General features: G+C 33.0%; 1 protein-coding gene and 1 long non-coding RNA gene across 3 annotated transcripts in view; one reads left to right on the top strand and one right to left on the bottom strand.

Annotated features, from left to right (window-relative positions):
- The first annotated feature begins 111 nt into the window (after positions 1-111).
- On the top strand, positions 112-2,086 carry LOC123714018. The gene is made up of 2 exons (XR_006754258.1): positions 112-249; positions 1,206-2,086. It is a non-coding gene; the product is annotated as an uncharacterized LOC123714018 (long non-coding RNA).
- The window catches only part of LOC123714017 (5'-3' exoribonuclease 1), a 40,833-nt gene continuing 25,248 nt past the window's right edge, over positions 1,322-16,906 (bottom strand). The window contains exons 24-34 of one of the 2 annotated variants that reach the window (XM_045668011.1): positions 16,740-16,807; positions 13,277-13,432; positions 12,021-12,090; positions 10,709-10,783; positions 10,571-10,635; positions 7,536-7,568; positions 6,943-7,033; positions 5,664-5,789; positions 5,357-5,493; positions 3,692-3,785; positions 1,322-3,322 (exon numbers count right to left, since the gene is read on the bottom strand). In XM_045668011.1, coding sequence (XP_045523967.1) covers positions 3,236-3,322; positions 3,692-3,785; positions 5,357-5,493; positions 5,664-5,789; positions 6,943-7,033; positions 7,536-7,568; positions 10,571-10,635; positions 10,709-10,783; positions 12,021-12,090; positions 13,277-13,432; positions 16,740-16,807 — 1,002 coding nt within the window. In that variant the 3' untranslated portion in view covers positions 1,322-3,235. The remainder of the gene's footprint in view (positions 3,323-3,691; positions 3,786-5,356; positions 5,494-5,663; positions 5,790-6,942; positions 7,034-7,535; positions 7,569-10,570; positions 10,636-10,708; positions 10,784-12,020; positions 12,091-13,276; positions 13,433-16,739; positions 16,808-16,906) is intronic. The other variant, XM_045668012.1, reaches the window with a different exon arrangement.

Genomic DNA, 16,906 nt, shown 5'->3' with positions numbered 1-16,906 from the left:
ACATATGTTCTATTATCTGATTGATAATCAATCATAAGTAGCCATTATATTTTTATATTAATTAACATATAAAATAATATATGTATATACATATAGGGTCCGCTTGCAGTCCGCGGTGCCATGGTTCGCATGGCACAAGTAGATTTTTGGCTCTAAGGCACCGTACGAAGGTGTAGCGTGCGAACGATTACAGTAAACATCCTGAGAAGCCCACGTGTTAAGAAAAATCAAAATAAAATTTGCAAAATGGTAACGTAACTTTCAATCAAAACCGCTTTTTATATTGAATTTTCATCTTTTTTCATTAATCGTATGTAAATTAATCCATTTTTCATCGTCTATATATCGCTTTCTAAGTAACCCTTGTGTTACTACGTACGTACGTATTTAAGTCGAATCATTGGTAAAGCCAGATTTAAAATGCTAAGGGCACAAAATGAAATTCTCCAGCGGTTAGAACCGAAAGAAAGAAGAAGTAAAATAACAAGTAGGCAAACATATTTGTGCTTCTCTCACACCACTGCCGCACATCCCCCGAACTTACTTCTAGAAGTTTCTATATTTAAAGAAGCTACACGGTTTAAACGTTCGGGTTGGTCCCTGGTCCCTTCTATGACAAAACAATAGATGAGTTTTGTTACAACCGTTTAGAATTATAAATATCAATTCGTAATTGATTCAATACATACAATTGCAATTTTTTGTACAACGAATTATTCCTGACCATTTCTGTACATTACAAATTTTTCCAATCAATCGTAATTAACAGACTATCAAAATTAATGTTTATCGAAGAAGAAATTTGTTAAGTTTCGCTTTAAAAAAAGGATTTTATTACAAGAACAAGCCGGTATGAACAAGTAAAAATCTATAAACTAAATTTGTCAAAATTCTTCTTTTTCTAATCACGCCTTTGTATTACGTGTATGTACACGCCACTTAGGATGCCTTATATTTTAATTGCTTTGTTCCATTCTGTATGTATTTTACCTTATTTTTTTCCTTACATTGGTTGCCTCAATAAGATCGCTCGAAAGTGAATAGGCCAGCACGCCCGTTGCCTTCCTTATTTATATATGTACTGTATTCTTGCAACGAAGGAGAAATAAATAAAATTAAGTGAACTTTATTGAAATTCGGTTTCATTTAGATATTTTGTACGAGTATAAACGCTAACTAATTATCGATCAATATTTATTTTCCAGAATAAGACTGTTCTCAATTTCTTAAATGGTCGAGTTAATAGTGGGCATCTAGGACTTCCACTTTGTCCCCAAAAATGGAACCATATACAGGCCAAGGATAAAAAAAAACAATGCTGTCAAAACTTTATTTCATTCTAAAAAACAAAAATACAACTTTTGTACTTTCAGTTATTTATAAACGTACTAAAAGCAAAGTCCTGCTTTTGTCCATTTAATCCAAACACAATATAAGCATGTAGTACGTTTATGAATAAGGATACCACAAAAAAATATAAAATAGCCAGTTAGCAGTAAAAACTAGGGATAATTTAAACTCAAGCGCATTCATTGTACTAAGCTTGTCTTATGTAAAAGAAAACAAGAAACGTCTGATTGTGACAGCCCAGTTTCACCATAGACACGTGACACGATCTTTCTGTTTGACCAATGACAAACAAACGATCCGCGTTTAATCGACCCGGAGATTCACAGAGTATTAAACCTATATACGTCAATGTAAAATTGTTTAACTTTTTTTAATGATACTTTACGTTTACGTAACATAACATACGTTTTCATAACATCTGAGTTGCAAGGTACTGGAGGAGCTGTAAAGATTTTTATGTAAATTCATTGAAACCGGATTATAATTCATTGAACTACTAACGTAACTAAATAATTTCTTTTAAAGATTATGTTTGGTTAAACAAATTTCACATTTAATACTATGTCGAACACACGGTCTCATAAAAGCCTCAACAACTTAAAGATTGTTTTGTCATTTTATTTCAAAAGGAAGTAAAAATAATGTTAAATAAGGCAGTGATGTAATGCATATAATAAACAGCTGACAATTCTATTGTACTTATCATTATTATACATTTATTTTAGTTCACATACATTGTACTGTCGGAAAAACAATTTTTAATATTTTTATACACTTGATTTTATACGATAAACATTTTAATATAACACTAATTAAATTGATACTATTATTATGTCAATTTTATATCCCTATATTAATTTTAAGAGGGCATAGACATCTAGATACATTATAACATCAACTTATATACTTAAATGTTATTATTCACGTTTGAGCAAGGTCCTCTAGATCTGTGGGACTGTGATTAGCTAACATTTGGTCACGTGATTCAATTGTCATTAGTGCGTAGTACGCCTACACAAAGTACCCAAAGGCCAAAAACGTTTAGGGCCCTTAGATAAAAAGCTTCAAATGAAATGAATGTTTTGTCCTTATCATGTTCGTATAAAAAGAGTGTCAAACATTACTAAAGTATGTGAATCTAGATGAAGACAGCCCTTGATCAAATTAATAAACTTATTTAGAATATATCAGTTTATTCAATATATTATGACATTATTACAAGATGACTGTTTTTTAACTTCTTAAACACACACAACATTTAATTTCTAAGACATCAAGGAACTATTTATAGTCATCATCAACACGTCAATAATAAAATATACAATTTCTTAAAAAAATAAATTATAAAAATATGTAACACATTGACAAGATTTAATATCAGACTTGAACGTAAATAAACGTAGTAATCGATTACCGTAATATATCGTAATTAAAAATTGTCCAAAAACAAATGAATTTCATATATTAGTTGGTAATAATTATTTTATGAAATGCGACTTTCCCTCAATTATTATATTAGGGTTTAAAATTCATATTCCCTAGATCTGTTTCATAGAATGATTTATATTTTCCGTATAGTCATTTTGTATATTGAACGCCATAAAAAATATCGCATTTAATATAAAATTATTAAAAACCGACTCAAATTCATAAATTCGTTTGATATAAACAAAGAACAAGATATTAAAAATATTCGTGACATTAATCATCATCAAGTCTTGATTGTCAATTGTCACAAAGAAAATAGTTTTGACATAATACATTCACATATCTAAAATATAATTTTTATAGTTTAAAAGTTATTTAAAATATGTTGAGTCACATCTTTGATCTTATTATAATGTACTTTTAATCGATCGAATTTGACAACTGACAGTTGACATATTCAGTCATACTGAAAAGGTAGATTGGCCGCTATTCTGGGTTTCCTCTTTTTAGTCCTATTTGTTGGAGGTTGATTATTCTGTGGTGCCTAAAAATTAAACACAAAAATTACACAAGCGCAAATACACGAAATTCTTATATCATTTTATATTTAATGGGAACTATTCTATTCGAACTCGTGCGTATGTCAATCTACACGTGTTATGTAGAATTTTTATTAAGGTTATGAAAAAATTAATACCAATATAAAATTGGACTCTCTTCTCTTCGTGTCTTCTCTCTCTATTCTCGTCGTTAGTTAAAAAAAAAGACAATTTGAAAAGAACTGAACTGATCGTGTCTTTAAAATATACTGATTACAAATGCAAATAGCATCAGGAATACCATGGAAGAATATCCAGAAAATTAAGCAAGAAAAAAATGTGGGTAGACGTTAAAAAACAGAAGCGCAACTTACCTGAGGCACAACAGGCTGAGGCTTGGGTAGCGATGATTGTGTTGGTGGCTGACTCTCCATGTTACGAGGAGGCTGGTTGACATTGTGGGCTCGTCTGTGGGGTGAAACATGTCAATTGTCAAATTTCTAAACTTTACGGTTAGACGTCATTGACGCTGTGTGTTGATTTTTTTTATGTCTTCCATTTAAATATTATTAAAGCATATTAATACTATATTACTAAAGATATATTGTATTAATAGTTATAGACGATATTATGGCCTAAAACAGAAGTGGAAATGGGCATATAGCAAGATGCGCATATCAAAAATGGACTTTAAAGCCAACTAGAAGACGGACAGAAGAAATAGATACAGGAATTGAATGGAGGTAGAAATCCATAAAGATAGAGAGATTTGGATAAATCTGGAGGAGGCCTTATCCGAGTAGTTCCGATCAATGGTACTGAAAGTAATGATGGCGAGTAACCAGAACAAAATGAATATAAAAAACTTAAAGTGTATATTGTTGACATTTGTTTATTAGAAATCGGGCTTTATTATTTTATTAATGAAATTTTGATATTTTCACTTTAATAATTAATTTATAAAAAATAATCTCTTGTAATTACTGACATCGTTAGTCTGTTTTTAGGAAAACACATTACATTATTATAAAAAAAAACTGCTTCTTATTAAGTTTCAAGTTCAAATTCTATTGAAATATTTTCATTAAGTACACAATGAAAACAAGTTAAAGTGTTGATCATAAACACTTAATTTGTAGTGTTTAATCTTTTCCTTATAAATACTAGCGTTATTCGATTGTGCACTTCAGTTATTCAGATACATACAAGAAACAATCCACAGCTTTCTTAAAAAAATACTTATTTATACCCCCAATTCCGCCGTTCTAACTAAATCTGTCTCTTTTCAACTCAGCGTAAACACAAATTGAGAGAAAGAGATGAACGTGTACTAAAGAGTGCCTTGGTATATCTGAATAAGGCGAATTGTTTAAAATACTTATATACAGTATTGTCTTTTGTTAAAATAGCTTTTACACATTAAGAAAAACACTTTTTGAACGGATTGAAGCTATGTATTATTATTAAAAACTTATAATTATTTACATCATTTTAAATTTTATTTTTTTCCGACGTTTCGCGTGCTTTTCAGCGTGATTTCACAGATAATTTAGAAGTATATAAATAATTATAAGTTTTTAATAATAATACATAGCTTTAATACGTTCAAAAACTGTTTATCTTAATACTTTTATACAGTCAAAATCTATTATAAATACATCAAATAATCTCATATTTGGTTGAAAAACCGATAATAACAGGCAATGACGTTAAGTACCTAATACAATATAATTCAGTCACCTTTGATTTTGGTCAATATAACCGCTATGTTCTAATCGATGTCGTCGTTAACTGCTTTGACTGTATATTTTATATATTAATTATTCGTGTATACAGAAGTAAATTCAATGTATATGTATTATAAAAAAAGCTAGTATGAGCTAAAAATAATGTGTATGTTTTGGTAACCTGTAATTTATTTCGTATCAAATCAACATTCCGTCTTAAGTCCCTGTCTAATATATCTATACTTGAGACTAGTTTTGAGTTTGAATGGACCTTAAACTGAATATTAATGATATAAAATCTGTAAATGCTACCTTTGACTAGTCTGCACTTGTAAAGGCACGAAAGGGTTATTCACGCCCTGGTTAGTCCGTGATTGGTTGGTTTGGTTGGATTGGCCATTTGATGGGATTTCATTCGCTTGGTTATGCTGGAATGGCGCTGGAGTGTTCTGGAAATAAAATACAATTTTAAGCGTGTACAACTTTTGTAATATTATACTCACATGCATTTAATTAACAATTATTATTATTTTTACTGTGTTCAGTAACTCACTTAAAAGGTTCTAGGTTCGAGGTCATTAATAAAAATAAAGGCATTCCCGTAGTTTAGAAAACTTACCTGCGTCCAACTGGGAAGTAAATTGCTCACGCTGGGCAAATGTTTTGGGAAATTGTTCTTGGGACGATACTGCGGGGGCGGATATTGTGGAGCAAAAGGGACGAATGGAGGTGCTTGTGGTTGATTCTGAAAAAAAAAATGAGTTAGTGTATAACTATAGGACGCATTTGATAACTGTTACAGCGTTAAAAAGACCAAAGCAGTTTTGGTCCATGGCTTAAACATACTTCCTGGCGTTCGAACGCTGGATTTCTAACTACGAAATTACCAAATACTCGTTCTATGAAATTACCAAATGCTCGTACCAAGATATATTTGGATCACAATATATTGAAATAAAAATCTTGACGATTTGTAAATTCAAGGCCGGCAACGCACTCGCGAGCCCTCTGACATTGAGTCATCTGTCCGTTTGTGCCCTGTTCTATAAAAAAAAGTATTCCTTATTACTAGTATTCCTGTCAACGAATTTTACAGAATATTATAATATGTTACATTAGAAAACCGCTGTGGTTTGTATAAATGAGATATATAACTGTAACAAATACGAATAAATGATATTTTGATATTAGTGTATACTGCGTTAATATGCGTGGATACTAAAGTATTATAAATATTAAATATCTAGCTTCAATCATTCATTAATATTTGTATATCTGTTATTAATATGCAAAAATAGCTTGGCGCTACAACCTTTTTAGGTCTGGGCCTCAGATTTATGTATCTGTTTTATGATCATTTGTCAACATAGACAGATGACAGCGGGTTTATCGATATTTTCATTCACCGTTCGAGTGAATGTTAAATTAAATCAATTATCATTATTATCTTAATTAATCCCTTTTGAGAGATCCTGAGTATGCTTGAACGCGCTATCTCGAGACATATCTAATAATTGAGGTCGCTTTGAATCCTTTTTGTGTTCATTTAATAAGGCTGTGATTTTTGTATCGTTTTCATGTTTTATAATGAATTTATGTTTTTTACAAATATAACAATAATGCTTTATTTATTACAAACAAATAATATATTTAATTATTAGCGACCAACGGCAGCGGTAACCCCGAGCCGTAATCCTTCAAAAATGTACCTAAACATATTGATGAAAACCGTAATAAACTTCGTGTATTGAGATGTATCTAAGCACATATATTTGATCGTTAAAGTAGCGTTATACAGCATAGACCCTCACAAAAAAACCGTTGCTTTTATGCCATTTATTACCCCCAACAACCTCACAAAATTTCCCTCTGTATAATGTTACTATAGATAGACAGACCTTGTAATAATTAGAGTTGGAATTCACCCAATCGCTATGAGGCACTGGGGGTCTGTATTCAGTATCCTTTCTCCAATTTTGTGGCTGAGTCCTGTGAAAAAGATGAAGAAGCCTTTTTAGTAATTGCAGGTTAACTTTATTTTAATGTATCGCATTTAAATATCTTCGATTTATTTTATTCTGTGTAAAATCGTTCTATACTCTGTGGCTGATTGTTCTATAGTCTGTGACTGGTGCCACACATAAATCAATAAACAAAGATTTTATTTTAGTTTAACAAATGTTTGCTCTATACACTTTTGATCAAAAAATATTGTATATATTCTGAATTATCTAAATTTGAAGTGGTATATAATAAGACTATTATTTTATATTACATTTTTAAAGTAACATAGTTATATTGTTATATGTTTCCTGTACACATCGTTCACATAGTAACAAAGATGATCTATTCTTATATATTATATTGTAACCTTTACACAGTGACGTCAGTATCGATTTTGATAAATTTTAGTAAAAAGCGTATCGGACAAAAGATAAAAATACAAATTTCCAATGTTATTTTCACAGGTATCTATATAATATTAGCTTACCCAGACAAAAAATTCCAAAACGGATGTACAGTGCTGCATGTAATGAATTAAAAACATTTTATTGTGTATATGAATAATTTCGAGATGATATTTTTACTATACTAATTAAATTTAGGACGTAATTATTATATATATAATAAATAAATTTAAGTAAAATTACAGAGCTGTAGATGTTTTAAAAACGCTATGTTTTTACTGAATTAAATAATTCTTTTTGTATCGAAAAATAACACGCTTGAAGCGTAGAAAACGATTATAGTTAAGACAATGGGATAAACAAACAAACAAACAGTATGAAAACAGTTTTTTTTTGAGAGTGCTCTATATAAAACATACCTTAAGTAGCATTTTAAAGTAAAATTACTTGTAATCATTAATTTAAAAAAATCCATAATTTAAAACGTTAATTATACGTCAGTCACTTGACACGGTCACAGATTAATCAAATCAATCATGACGTCGATCTTGACACCACGGCTTTAGTAAGAAGATTAAAAAGAACAAAACTATGTATTTGAATTAGTGAGTTAGTGTTAAGGCCTGCATTCACTTTGATTAGTGCAGGTGATTAGTTGCTTGCGTTGTAAAGTGAAGAAAAAGCGTGTTCTATATTTTTGCTAGTGAACTGCGAGTAGTAACGTCGCGTGCGCCCTCACTAACCCCTCACTCGCATCGTGTCCGTCAAAACATGTCATTTTATTATTTAGTAGTATTAAAGGACTCTTCACCCTGAGAGCAAAGTAATATTCCGTAGTATCTTCAGCTGCCAATTCCTTAAAGAGTTGGTAGCTTTCGCCACCCATACTTTTCTTGGTCTTGCAAGTTCAGCTTCCAAAACTTCTTCAGTTTCAGATAGCACCGCGTTTAATACTTAAGTACTTCTTTCAATTGCAAGCACGCTTCTCGATGTTCAACCGTACTTGCTGATTGACAGCTACTACAGGCTACTGAATTTACTAACAGAGCCACTAAACAGTATTTGGACACTACTTGCACTACGCACATGCACTAATCACTAATCAAAGTGAATACAGGCCTTAGGTGCACATTAGTTTTAAGTGCTAAACAATGGTAAGTGAAAAAATAGTACACAAGAACAGTGTCTTCCCTTAATAATTTCGGACACATTGCACATTTTCTTAGATTATCCTTTTAGTAAATTAGATTAGCTTTTTATTATTACTTTTAAGTAAGGTACATCGTAATGTTTCCTGATGGAGACATCATGTATCTTCACTTACTAAGACAGTAAATATATTTACAAACAAACTAAAATAACTTCTTATACGTAAATGTTATTATAGCGTTAATGAGTACCTAGAAGATAAAAATATAGCTTAATTTCATGATTATCAATCCCTAAATATTAAAAAAAAAAAATAATGTTATTCTATGAAATTGGTACTAGCCTGGAGTGTGAAGTTTTATGTGCTATTTTGTTGCTATTAGTTATGTTATATAGGTTTTGTAATGCCTTCTTTTGCTGTGCCCTAACAGGGTCCATAATATTGTACCTAGCTTTAAGCCTCATAAACATCTTTTGTAACGTTATGGAATGCAAATAAATACATGAATACATAAATACTATGTCCTGTCTAATCCTAATACTATCTTGGAGGTTAATTTCGTCGCACTGATTTTGATCGTAATATATTGTATTTGTGTAATTTAATTATGATAATTAACACGCCAAAACATGGCGTTTGTTTAAGTGTTCACTAGTATGTTACATCATAGGAACTGGTGCGACGCCATCTTGAATAAAAATTTTGGCGGGTTTTTTTAAATGTAACGTTTAAATAAATTTTTTATAGCAAATACTTAAATTGTTATTTGTATAGTCACTAATAATCTTAAATGTTTTTTTTTACCTTGATAAAATACAGTGTCGTGTTTTACAGATACTTTATATTTGACTTTGACGTTTCTTTACAAATATGTTACATCATAGGAACTGGTGCGAGGCCATCTTGAATAAAAATTTTGGCGGGTTTTTTAAATTTAACGTTTCAATTATATTTTTATAGCAAATACTTAAATTGTTACTTGTAGTAGTAGTCTTTAATTTTTTTTATCTTGCTAAAATACAGTGTCGTGTTTTACAGATACTTTATATTTGACTTTGACGTTTGTTTACAAATGTACATCATAGGAATTGGCGCAACGCCATCTTGAATGAAGCATTTTGGCGGGTCCTTGTAATGCCGAATGTTTAAGATCCAATACTTAACAGATTAAAAATAAATTTGTGGATCTATAGTCAATAATCTGAAAAGGTTTTTAAAGTCTTGTCAAATTGATTGTAGTGTACCGATAGTTATAGGAGACTTATAAAATTTTGGCAGTTACAAGCTTTTTAGGTTGTCAGATTTCTGTATCTGTTTCATAATCATTTGCCAATCTAATAGGCAAGTAGGTTCCTGTGCCAGACCCAAAAAGTCGACTTTTTGGGTCTAGGGAAAGCCGGTTTCCTCAAGATGTTTTGCTTTACTTTTCGAGCAAATGGTAAATGCGCAAATAAAAGTTAAAAGTACATTGATGCACAGCCGGGGATGGAAGGGAATGGAAGACCTCAGGGATGAGAGTCGCATGCTAAAGCAACATTGGGTCCATCCGCGAGCCTCTTCACAGGATGTGTTCTGCTTTAGATTCTGTCAATAACATCGACCCTTTTTCGCACTCTTCTACTGCTTCATTTTAAAATAATTTAAAACAACTGTTAATGTCCTAATCCTTGTATCATTCGTGTTCATTATAGCCACAGGTATGTTTGTCGTGGTCCGTATTTATAAAATTTTGCCGTCGTGTTTTGTTTTGCTTTCACTTCACATTTTTTATTAATGAAACTTTTTGTGGATGTACCAATGTGTTTATTTGATGTCTTACTTTTTTTGTGTGTGTGTTTGTTTACCAAATAAATAAAGCCACTAGGCCAACACTGAGGAGACTTAAAAATTAAGTTTATTTTGTCTTATAATCAAGGAATTGCAACTTTAATTTGTACTTATTATTATGTATTGTTAATTTTAACTTACTTCGCTTGGGGTACTGACTGTTGTTTGTCCTTACTTCTCCAATTGGAGTTCACCTCATCCTTGTTCTGAAAATAATGTATTTTAAAGAGTGTTGTAGATAATTTTTTTTATGCGTAATCATATTTTTTTGTAATATACCTTATTCTGTTTTGTCTGGTCTGTTGCATTTTCACTTATTTTCAGGAGACTTCTCAAGAGTGTCGTCGGATCTTCCTGTAAACATTGTATTCCCTTTAATCCGGATTAAGCTATTAGATTTATGAAGGGATTTCTCCCAAATTTAAGGGGGAATCAAAGATGTCTTGAGGGATTCTAGGCGGTACTTTGTTGATGATGTTTTCTTCTTAAAAACGCACGATTTTATACAATTTGTATTAGGCTCAACCCAACCAACAAATTAACTAAGTTACATATATATTTTAGTTGAAAATTAGAAGCGTAAACAAATGTAAACGAACATCGCAAACTTGAAGCCAATATGAGCTCTTTAGTTTATACTTACTTATACACTTATAAATTCTATTTTAACATTCTTGTCATAAGACTTAACTCTTCAAGTCATAAGTGTGTTTAGATTTATGAACCCTTAGTGTGCGTCCACACTGAATTCGCGGTGACCAGAGACTAAGCCTGGTGCGGCGAGTATTTGCTATTTTTACTATACAGTTCGATCCTGAGATGGGAGGTGTTGAACACTAAAGATGTGTACCAAATAAATAAAAACATAGGAATAATGACTTTTTTAAACTTATATGAAGAATTAAGATACCCTACAAAATTCTATATAGACGGCGCATACGCCGAGCGACAAGACCGAACTAGTTTGTTACCCCCCGCCACCCGCGCATTGGTTCGCTCGCCAATTAGGTCCGTGAAAACTACGCGCGCTGTCTCGCTCGTTCCCGTCGCGCTAGGCTTCCGCCTAAGTCACTACAATATGGACGCAAAGGCGCGTTTCATATGTTTGATAATTCACGCCCGTCGTCGCGCCCGCAGTGTGGACGCACACTTAGATAAGTCAAGTTTGTTTTTGTTAGCGTCGCGACCTTTCTACCCCTAAAATTTGATAGTTATGCGCTCATATTTTAAACCGTGAAAGTCAGTTGTTACCCAGCTTGAAACAAAGTTTTATTCGAACATAATACGTGGTTATAAACATACAAAAAAATTTAGGTCTGGGCCTCAGATTTATGTATCATTTGATCATTTGTCAATCTAATAGATAAGTTATCTTGTGCCACACACTGTCGACTATTTGGGCCTAAGGCAAGTCGGTTTCCTCACGATGTTTTCCTTCACCGTTCGAGCGAATGTTTAACATAAGTAGGAAAAGTCCATTGGTGCACAGCCGGGGATCGAACCTACGATCAGAGCTACCGACTGAGAGAGATTCGTTTTAAGATTTTTTGTTTAAAAACTAAGATTTAATACTATATTTGAATAGATATACCTTATGTCCGCCATTAGTCGCCTCTGGTGTTTTTGCTTCCGGAGTAGCTGGCTTCATCTCCCACGGGGGACTACAAATTTAATTAAAATTATGTTTTGAAAATGGTTAGTTTACGTATGTTAGTTTTAATTATTGATGCTTAGCAATTTGCCCTTAAACTTAAATGGAGATGGGCAGGCCACGTAGCCCGTTGTACAGATGGTCTAAAGCAGTAACATAATGGACTGGTCCGAAAGGAAAAAGGAACAAAGTAAGACCAATAGAGCGATGGACCGACAGGATCGAGAGGAAAATTGGATGACAATGGCACAAAATAAATTAGGGTGGTAAAAGTTGGAGGAAGCCTTCTCCTGGGCCGCATCTTAGTTAAAACTGTAAATTTATCTTTTTTTTATTCAAATGTATGCCAAAGATTATTATTATTATGTTAGAATTTAATATTTGAATATAATGACTTAATAAGGCTTCTAAAGTGCTACAGTTCTTACATTTGTCCACTTGTACATTAATGTCATTTGGAAATGTTTTCATTTTGTATGTTCCCAACTTAGGGAGCGGTCCGAATGTTATCAAATTCAGTTTAGTAGTATTTAATATTTTCAAGTTTTTTTAATGACATGTGACAATAGACGATGATATGATTACAGGTATTTGTAGTCACTCGAAGAACTTTATTGAAAATTAGACGTCACGTCAATACAAATAATGCAATTACGTCACAAGCTGAAGGAATGACGTCACGTGTCACACAACATATAGTGACGTCACAAGGGCGAGCCCCTTACATTAAATAAGGTTATTGATATATGGCAACTATTGTTTATGGTATGTATAGCAAATATGAAGTAAGCAAGATGGCTGCTAATTAAAAAAAATGTATTTGTAGAACACGAGGCAAACGGGGCAGGAGTTAATTGAACGATCATAATTGCTATCACCATCAAGGACACATGAGCGTGGACACGTCAAAAGCTTCGCAGCAGCGTTGTCAATCTTTTAAACATTGTTACGCTTTTTACGGACCCCTGTGCAAATGTCAACTGTTTTTACGTCCGCACTGTTTTTGTCCGTACATTGCATTGGACTGAATGTACCTTGATGTTATTATATTGATTATATGTTGATTGAATATACTTTGAAAATATAATATTTATTACAATATTGTAACTAAGTCAATAATAACCAATGTACTTCTGATGGTCTGTTTAAATTATTATTAGTTGTATTGGTGAGGAAAGACATTGGCAAATGCAAACCTATAACTGGCGAACGCGGAGTGGTGTGTGTTGTCTCTGCGAAGAACAGCGAGCGGTTGTGTGAAGCCCCACGAATTTGTATCTTCGTTGTTGTCCGTTTGTTCAATTCGGATTTGACGCCCGTAGGATATATTCAACATGTTCGTTGGTAGCATTCTGAAAATAAGATGTATTTAGTAAATTAATTAAATATATATTAAGGTTAAATTTATATACTAGTTTTAGCTATTATTATTTATTTATGTAGCTATTCTTTGCGGTATCACCCTTTGTACGAGCCAAGGCTGTACATTTTGCTCGCTCATGCTTTCTTAGCGTATGAGCGTGGCGATTTTCTAAATCGTCGAAGTTACGCCCCGAGTATAGCCAGACGTAGGCAATCCCTTCAAGTGTTAGTTTGTATTCATTCGTTTCATAGCAATTAACTAAATCATGGGAGTTACGCCCCGAGTATAGCCAGACGTAGGCAATCCCTTCAAGTGTTAGTTTGTATTCATTCGTTTCATAGAAATTAACTAAATCATGGGAGTTACGCCCCGAGTATAGGCAGACGTAGGCAATCCCTTCAAGTGTTAGTTTGTATTCATTCGTTTCATAGCAATTAACTAAATCATGGGAGTTACGCCCCGAGTATAGCCAGACGTAGGCAATCTCTTCAAGTGTTAGTTTGTATTCATTCGTTTCATAGAAATTAACTAAATCATGGGAGTTACGCCCCGAGTATAGCCAGACGTAGGCAATCCCTTCAAGTGTTAGTTTGTATTCATTCGTTTCATAGCAATTAACTAAATCATGGGAGTAACGCCCCGAGTATAGCCAGACGTAGGCAATCTCTTCAAGTGTCAGTTTGTATTCATTCGTTTCATAGCAATTAACTAAATCATGGGAGTTACGCCCCGAGTATAGCCAGACGTAGGCAATCTCTTCAAGTGTTAGTTTGTATTCATTCGTTTCATAGCAATTAACTAAATCATGGGAGTTACGCCCCGAGTATAGCCAGACGTAGGCAATCTCTTCAAGTGTTAGTTTGTATTCATTCGTTTCATAGCAATTAACTAAATCATGGGAGTAACGCCCCGAGTATAGCCAGACGTAGGCAATCTCTTCAAGTGTCAGTTTGTATTCATTCGTTTCATAGCAATTAACTAAATCATGGGAGTTACGCCCCGAGTATAGCCAGACGTAGGCAATCTCTTAAGTGTTAGTTTGTATTCATTCGTTTCATAGCAATTAACTAAATCATGGGAGTTACGCCCCGAGTATAGCCAGACGTAGGCAATCTCTTCAAGTGTTAGTTTGTATTCATTCGTTTCATAGCAATTAACTAAATCATGGGAGTTACGCCCCGAGTATAGCCAGACGTAGGCAATCTCTTCAAGTGTTAGTTTGTATTCATTCGTTTCATAGCAATTAACTAAATCATGGGAGTAACGCCCCGAGTATAGCCAGACGTAGGCAATCTCTTCAAGTGTTAGTTTGTATTCATTCGTTTCATAGCAATTAACTAAATCATGGGAGTTACGCCCCGAGTATAGCCAGAAGTAGGCAATCTCTTCAAGTGTTAGTTTGTATTCATTCGTTACATAGCCAATCACGTTTATTTTTTTCGCCTATATTCTATTGTTGTACGCAAGTGGTTAATATAGAGTAAAAATAAAATCCTTTACTATTTCAAGCACCCCAATGACCCAGGAACCGAACCAGGAACACGTTTGTTATTTAGGCCGTAGCTTTACGTTTATATTATATACTAGCTGCCCCCGCGAATTTCGTTTCTCCTTAAAGTGGTTTTAGTTAGCCTTAATACCGTGACACGAAATAATAATTTCACTGTATTATCGTCACTATCATTTGAATTTGATTTACACTTCGTTCTAAGTAACACGTGGTTGGCTATGCTAACACCAAAAATTAAAAAAAAGTAGAAATAATTTAATTTCACGGTATTTCGTTTACTACAAAATAATTTTTAATTTATACTTTAGCCTCAATAACACGTGGTAATCGTGATATTGAATTGTAGCTTATATGACACGTTTGTCGGTTTACCATAGCAGTGCCAGCTTGATTACTTATTCAATCCAGTCGAAAAGTATCGACATCTGTTAGAATCTTTTGGAGTTAACAGATAATTGTGACCGTCAATTAATTATAGACAAATAATTTGCAAAAAAAAATTGCGACTATAATTAAAGATCTAAGCTATCCTATCTCTTAAGTTGGACCAGACTGCTCACGATGTGCCAATTTAATTTAAAATCGGTGAAGTAGTTTAGGAGTCCATCGCGGACAAATATCGTGACAGGAGATTTATATATATGAAGATGTCGGAGAAATATCGACACTTCATCGATATGGACATCGTCATTGGCAGGTTTAGTGGGTAAATTATGAGCACAAATAATTGTACAATGTGTAATTTAGACTTACTTTTAATTTAAAAACACTTTATTAAATTATAACGGGCAGCGGAGGCATTTATTTATTTATTTATACTTCGTTACCATAATAAACATAATTATCAAAAATCATATCGTATCTATATCGTAATCATATCATCGTAAATTGTTTCTAAGCTATGAAACAATTAATAAAACAAATCGAATCAAAATAAATAGATACAAGTAATCTCAATGATTAATCAATTAAAATCAAAGGTCAATTGACGAGCATAACATCTCCTGGTAATGCGAGCGTGCTCCGACATATATGTATATAAAACAGGAGGCAAACGGGCAGGAGGCTCACTTGGTGTTGTGTGATCCGCCGCCACACGCTTGCAAGTGCGTTGCCGGGCTTTAAACACCGTATGACTGTTGTTATATAATACAGCCGTATTTATTTATTTTCATTTGTAACAAATTTTTAAACCTTGTTACCTTATAATATTTATATTTTGACTATTTCAAATGGGCTTCTTGGGATCGATCTCAACATATTCAACCAAACTGAGAAAATATATTATAATGAAATATTGATTCAGAAATTTTAGATTTATCAAATCTTTAGTGTAGATTCAAAACTTCAACATTGGTTTGTCTCCTATGTGTCGTCGGCCATTGTGATACGCTCCATTTTCATAAAACTACTTATAATTATTCTATTTAAAAATCACCGTAAATCTATATAGCAATAACGTCATCATAACATTGCCTTGATAACAATTTTATATAGCAATTATTCATACTATTTCATTAAAACAAAAATAAATCAATGCCGCTACAACCTTTTTAGCTCTGAGCCTTCGATTTCTGTATGTTTCGTGATCATTTGTCAATCTAATAGGTAAGTAATCAGCCTCTTATGCCTGACACACGCGTTCGACTTTTTGTGAACGATGTTTTCCTTTACCGTTCGAGCGGTCTTTCTAGTCTACTGGCGCATAGCCGGGGATCGAACGACCTCAAGGGTGAAAGTTTAGGCCAACACTAATCAGCTGAAGCTATTACACTATATCACTCACCTATAAAATCTAGATTCTTCAAACAGATCTTCAGACATGGCGCCTGCAAACGGTTCGTCGAACATCACCTAAAAAAAATTGTTTATTTGCTAAGAAATTGGTACCTTTAGATCGATTAATTATAAAAATCCGCACAATCAGACATATAAACATAAGCATGCTAATGT

This window comes from Pieris brassicae, chromosome 9 (genome assembly GCF_905147105.1).
Source record: "Pieris brassicae chromosome 9, ilPieBrab1.1, whole genome shotgun sequence".
NCBI classification, from domain to species: domain Eukaryota; kingdom Metazoa; phylum Arthropoda; class Insecta; order Lepidoptera; family Pieridae; genus Pieris; species Pieris brassicae.
Note: the sequence above shows the minus strand (reverse complement) of the source record. Positions and strands in the feature narration are given on the sequence as shown.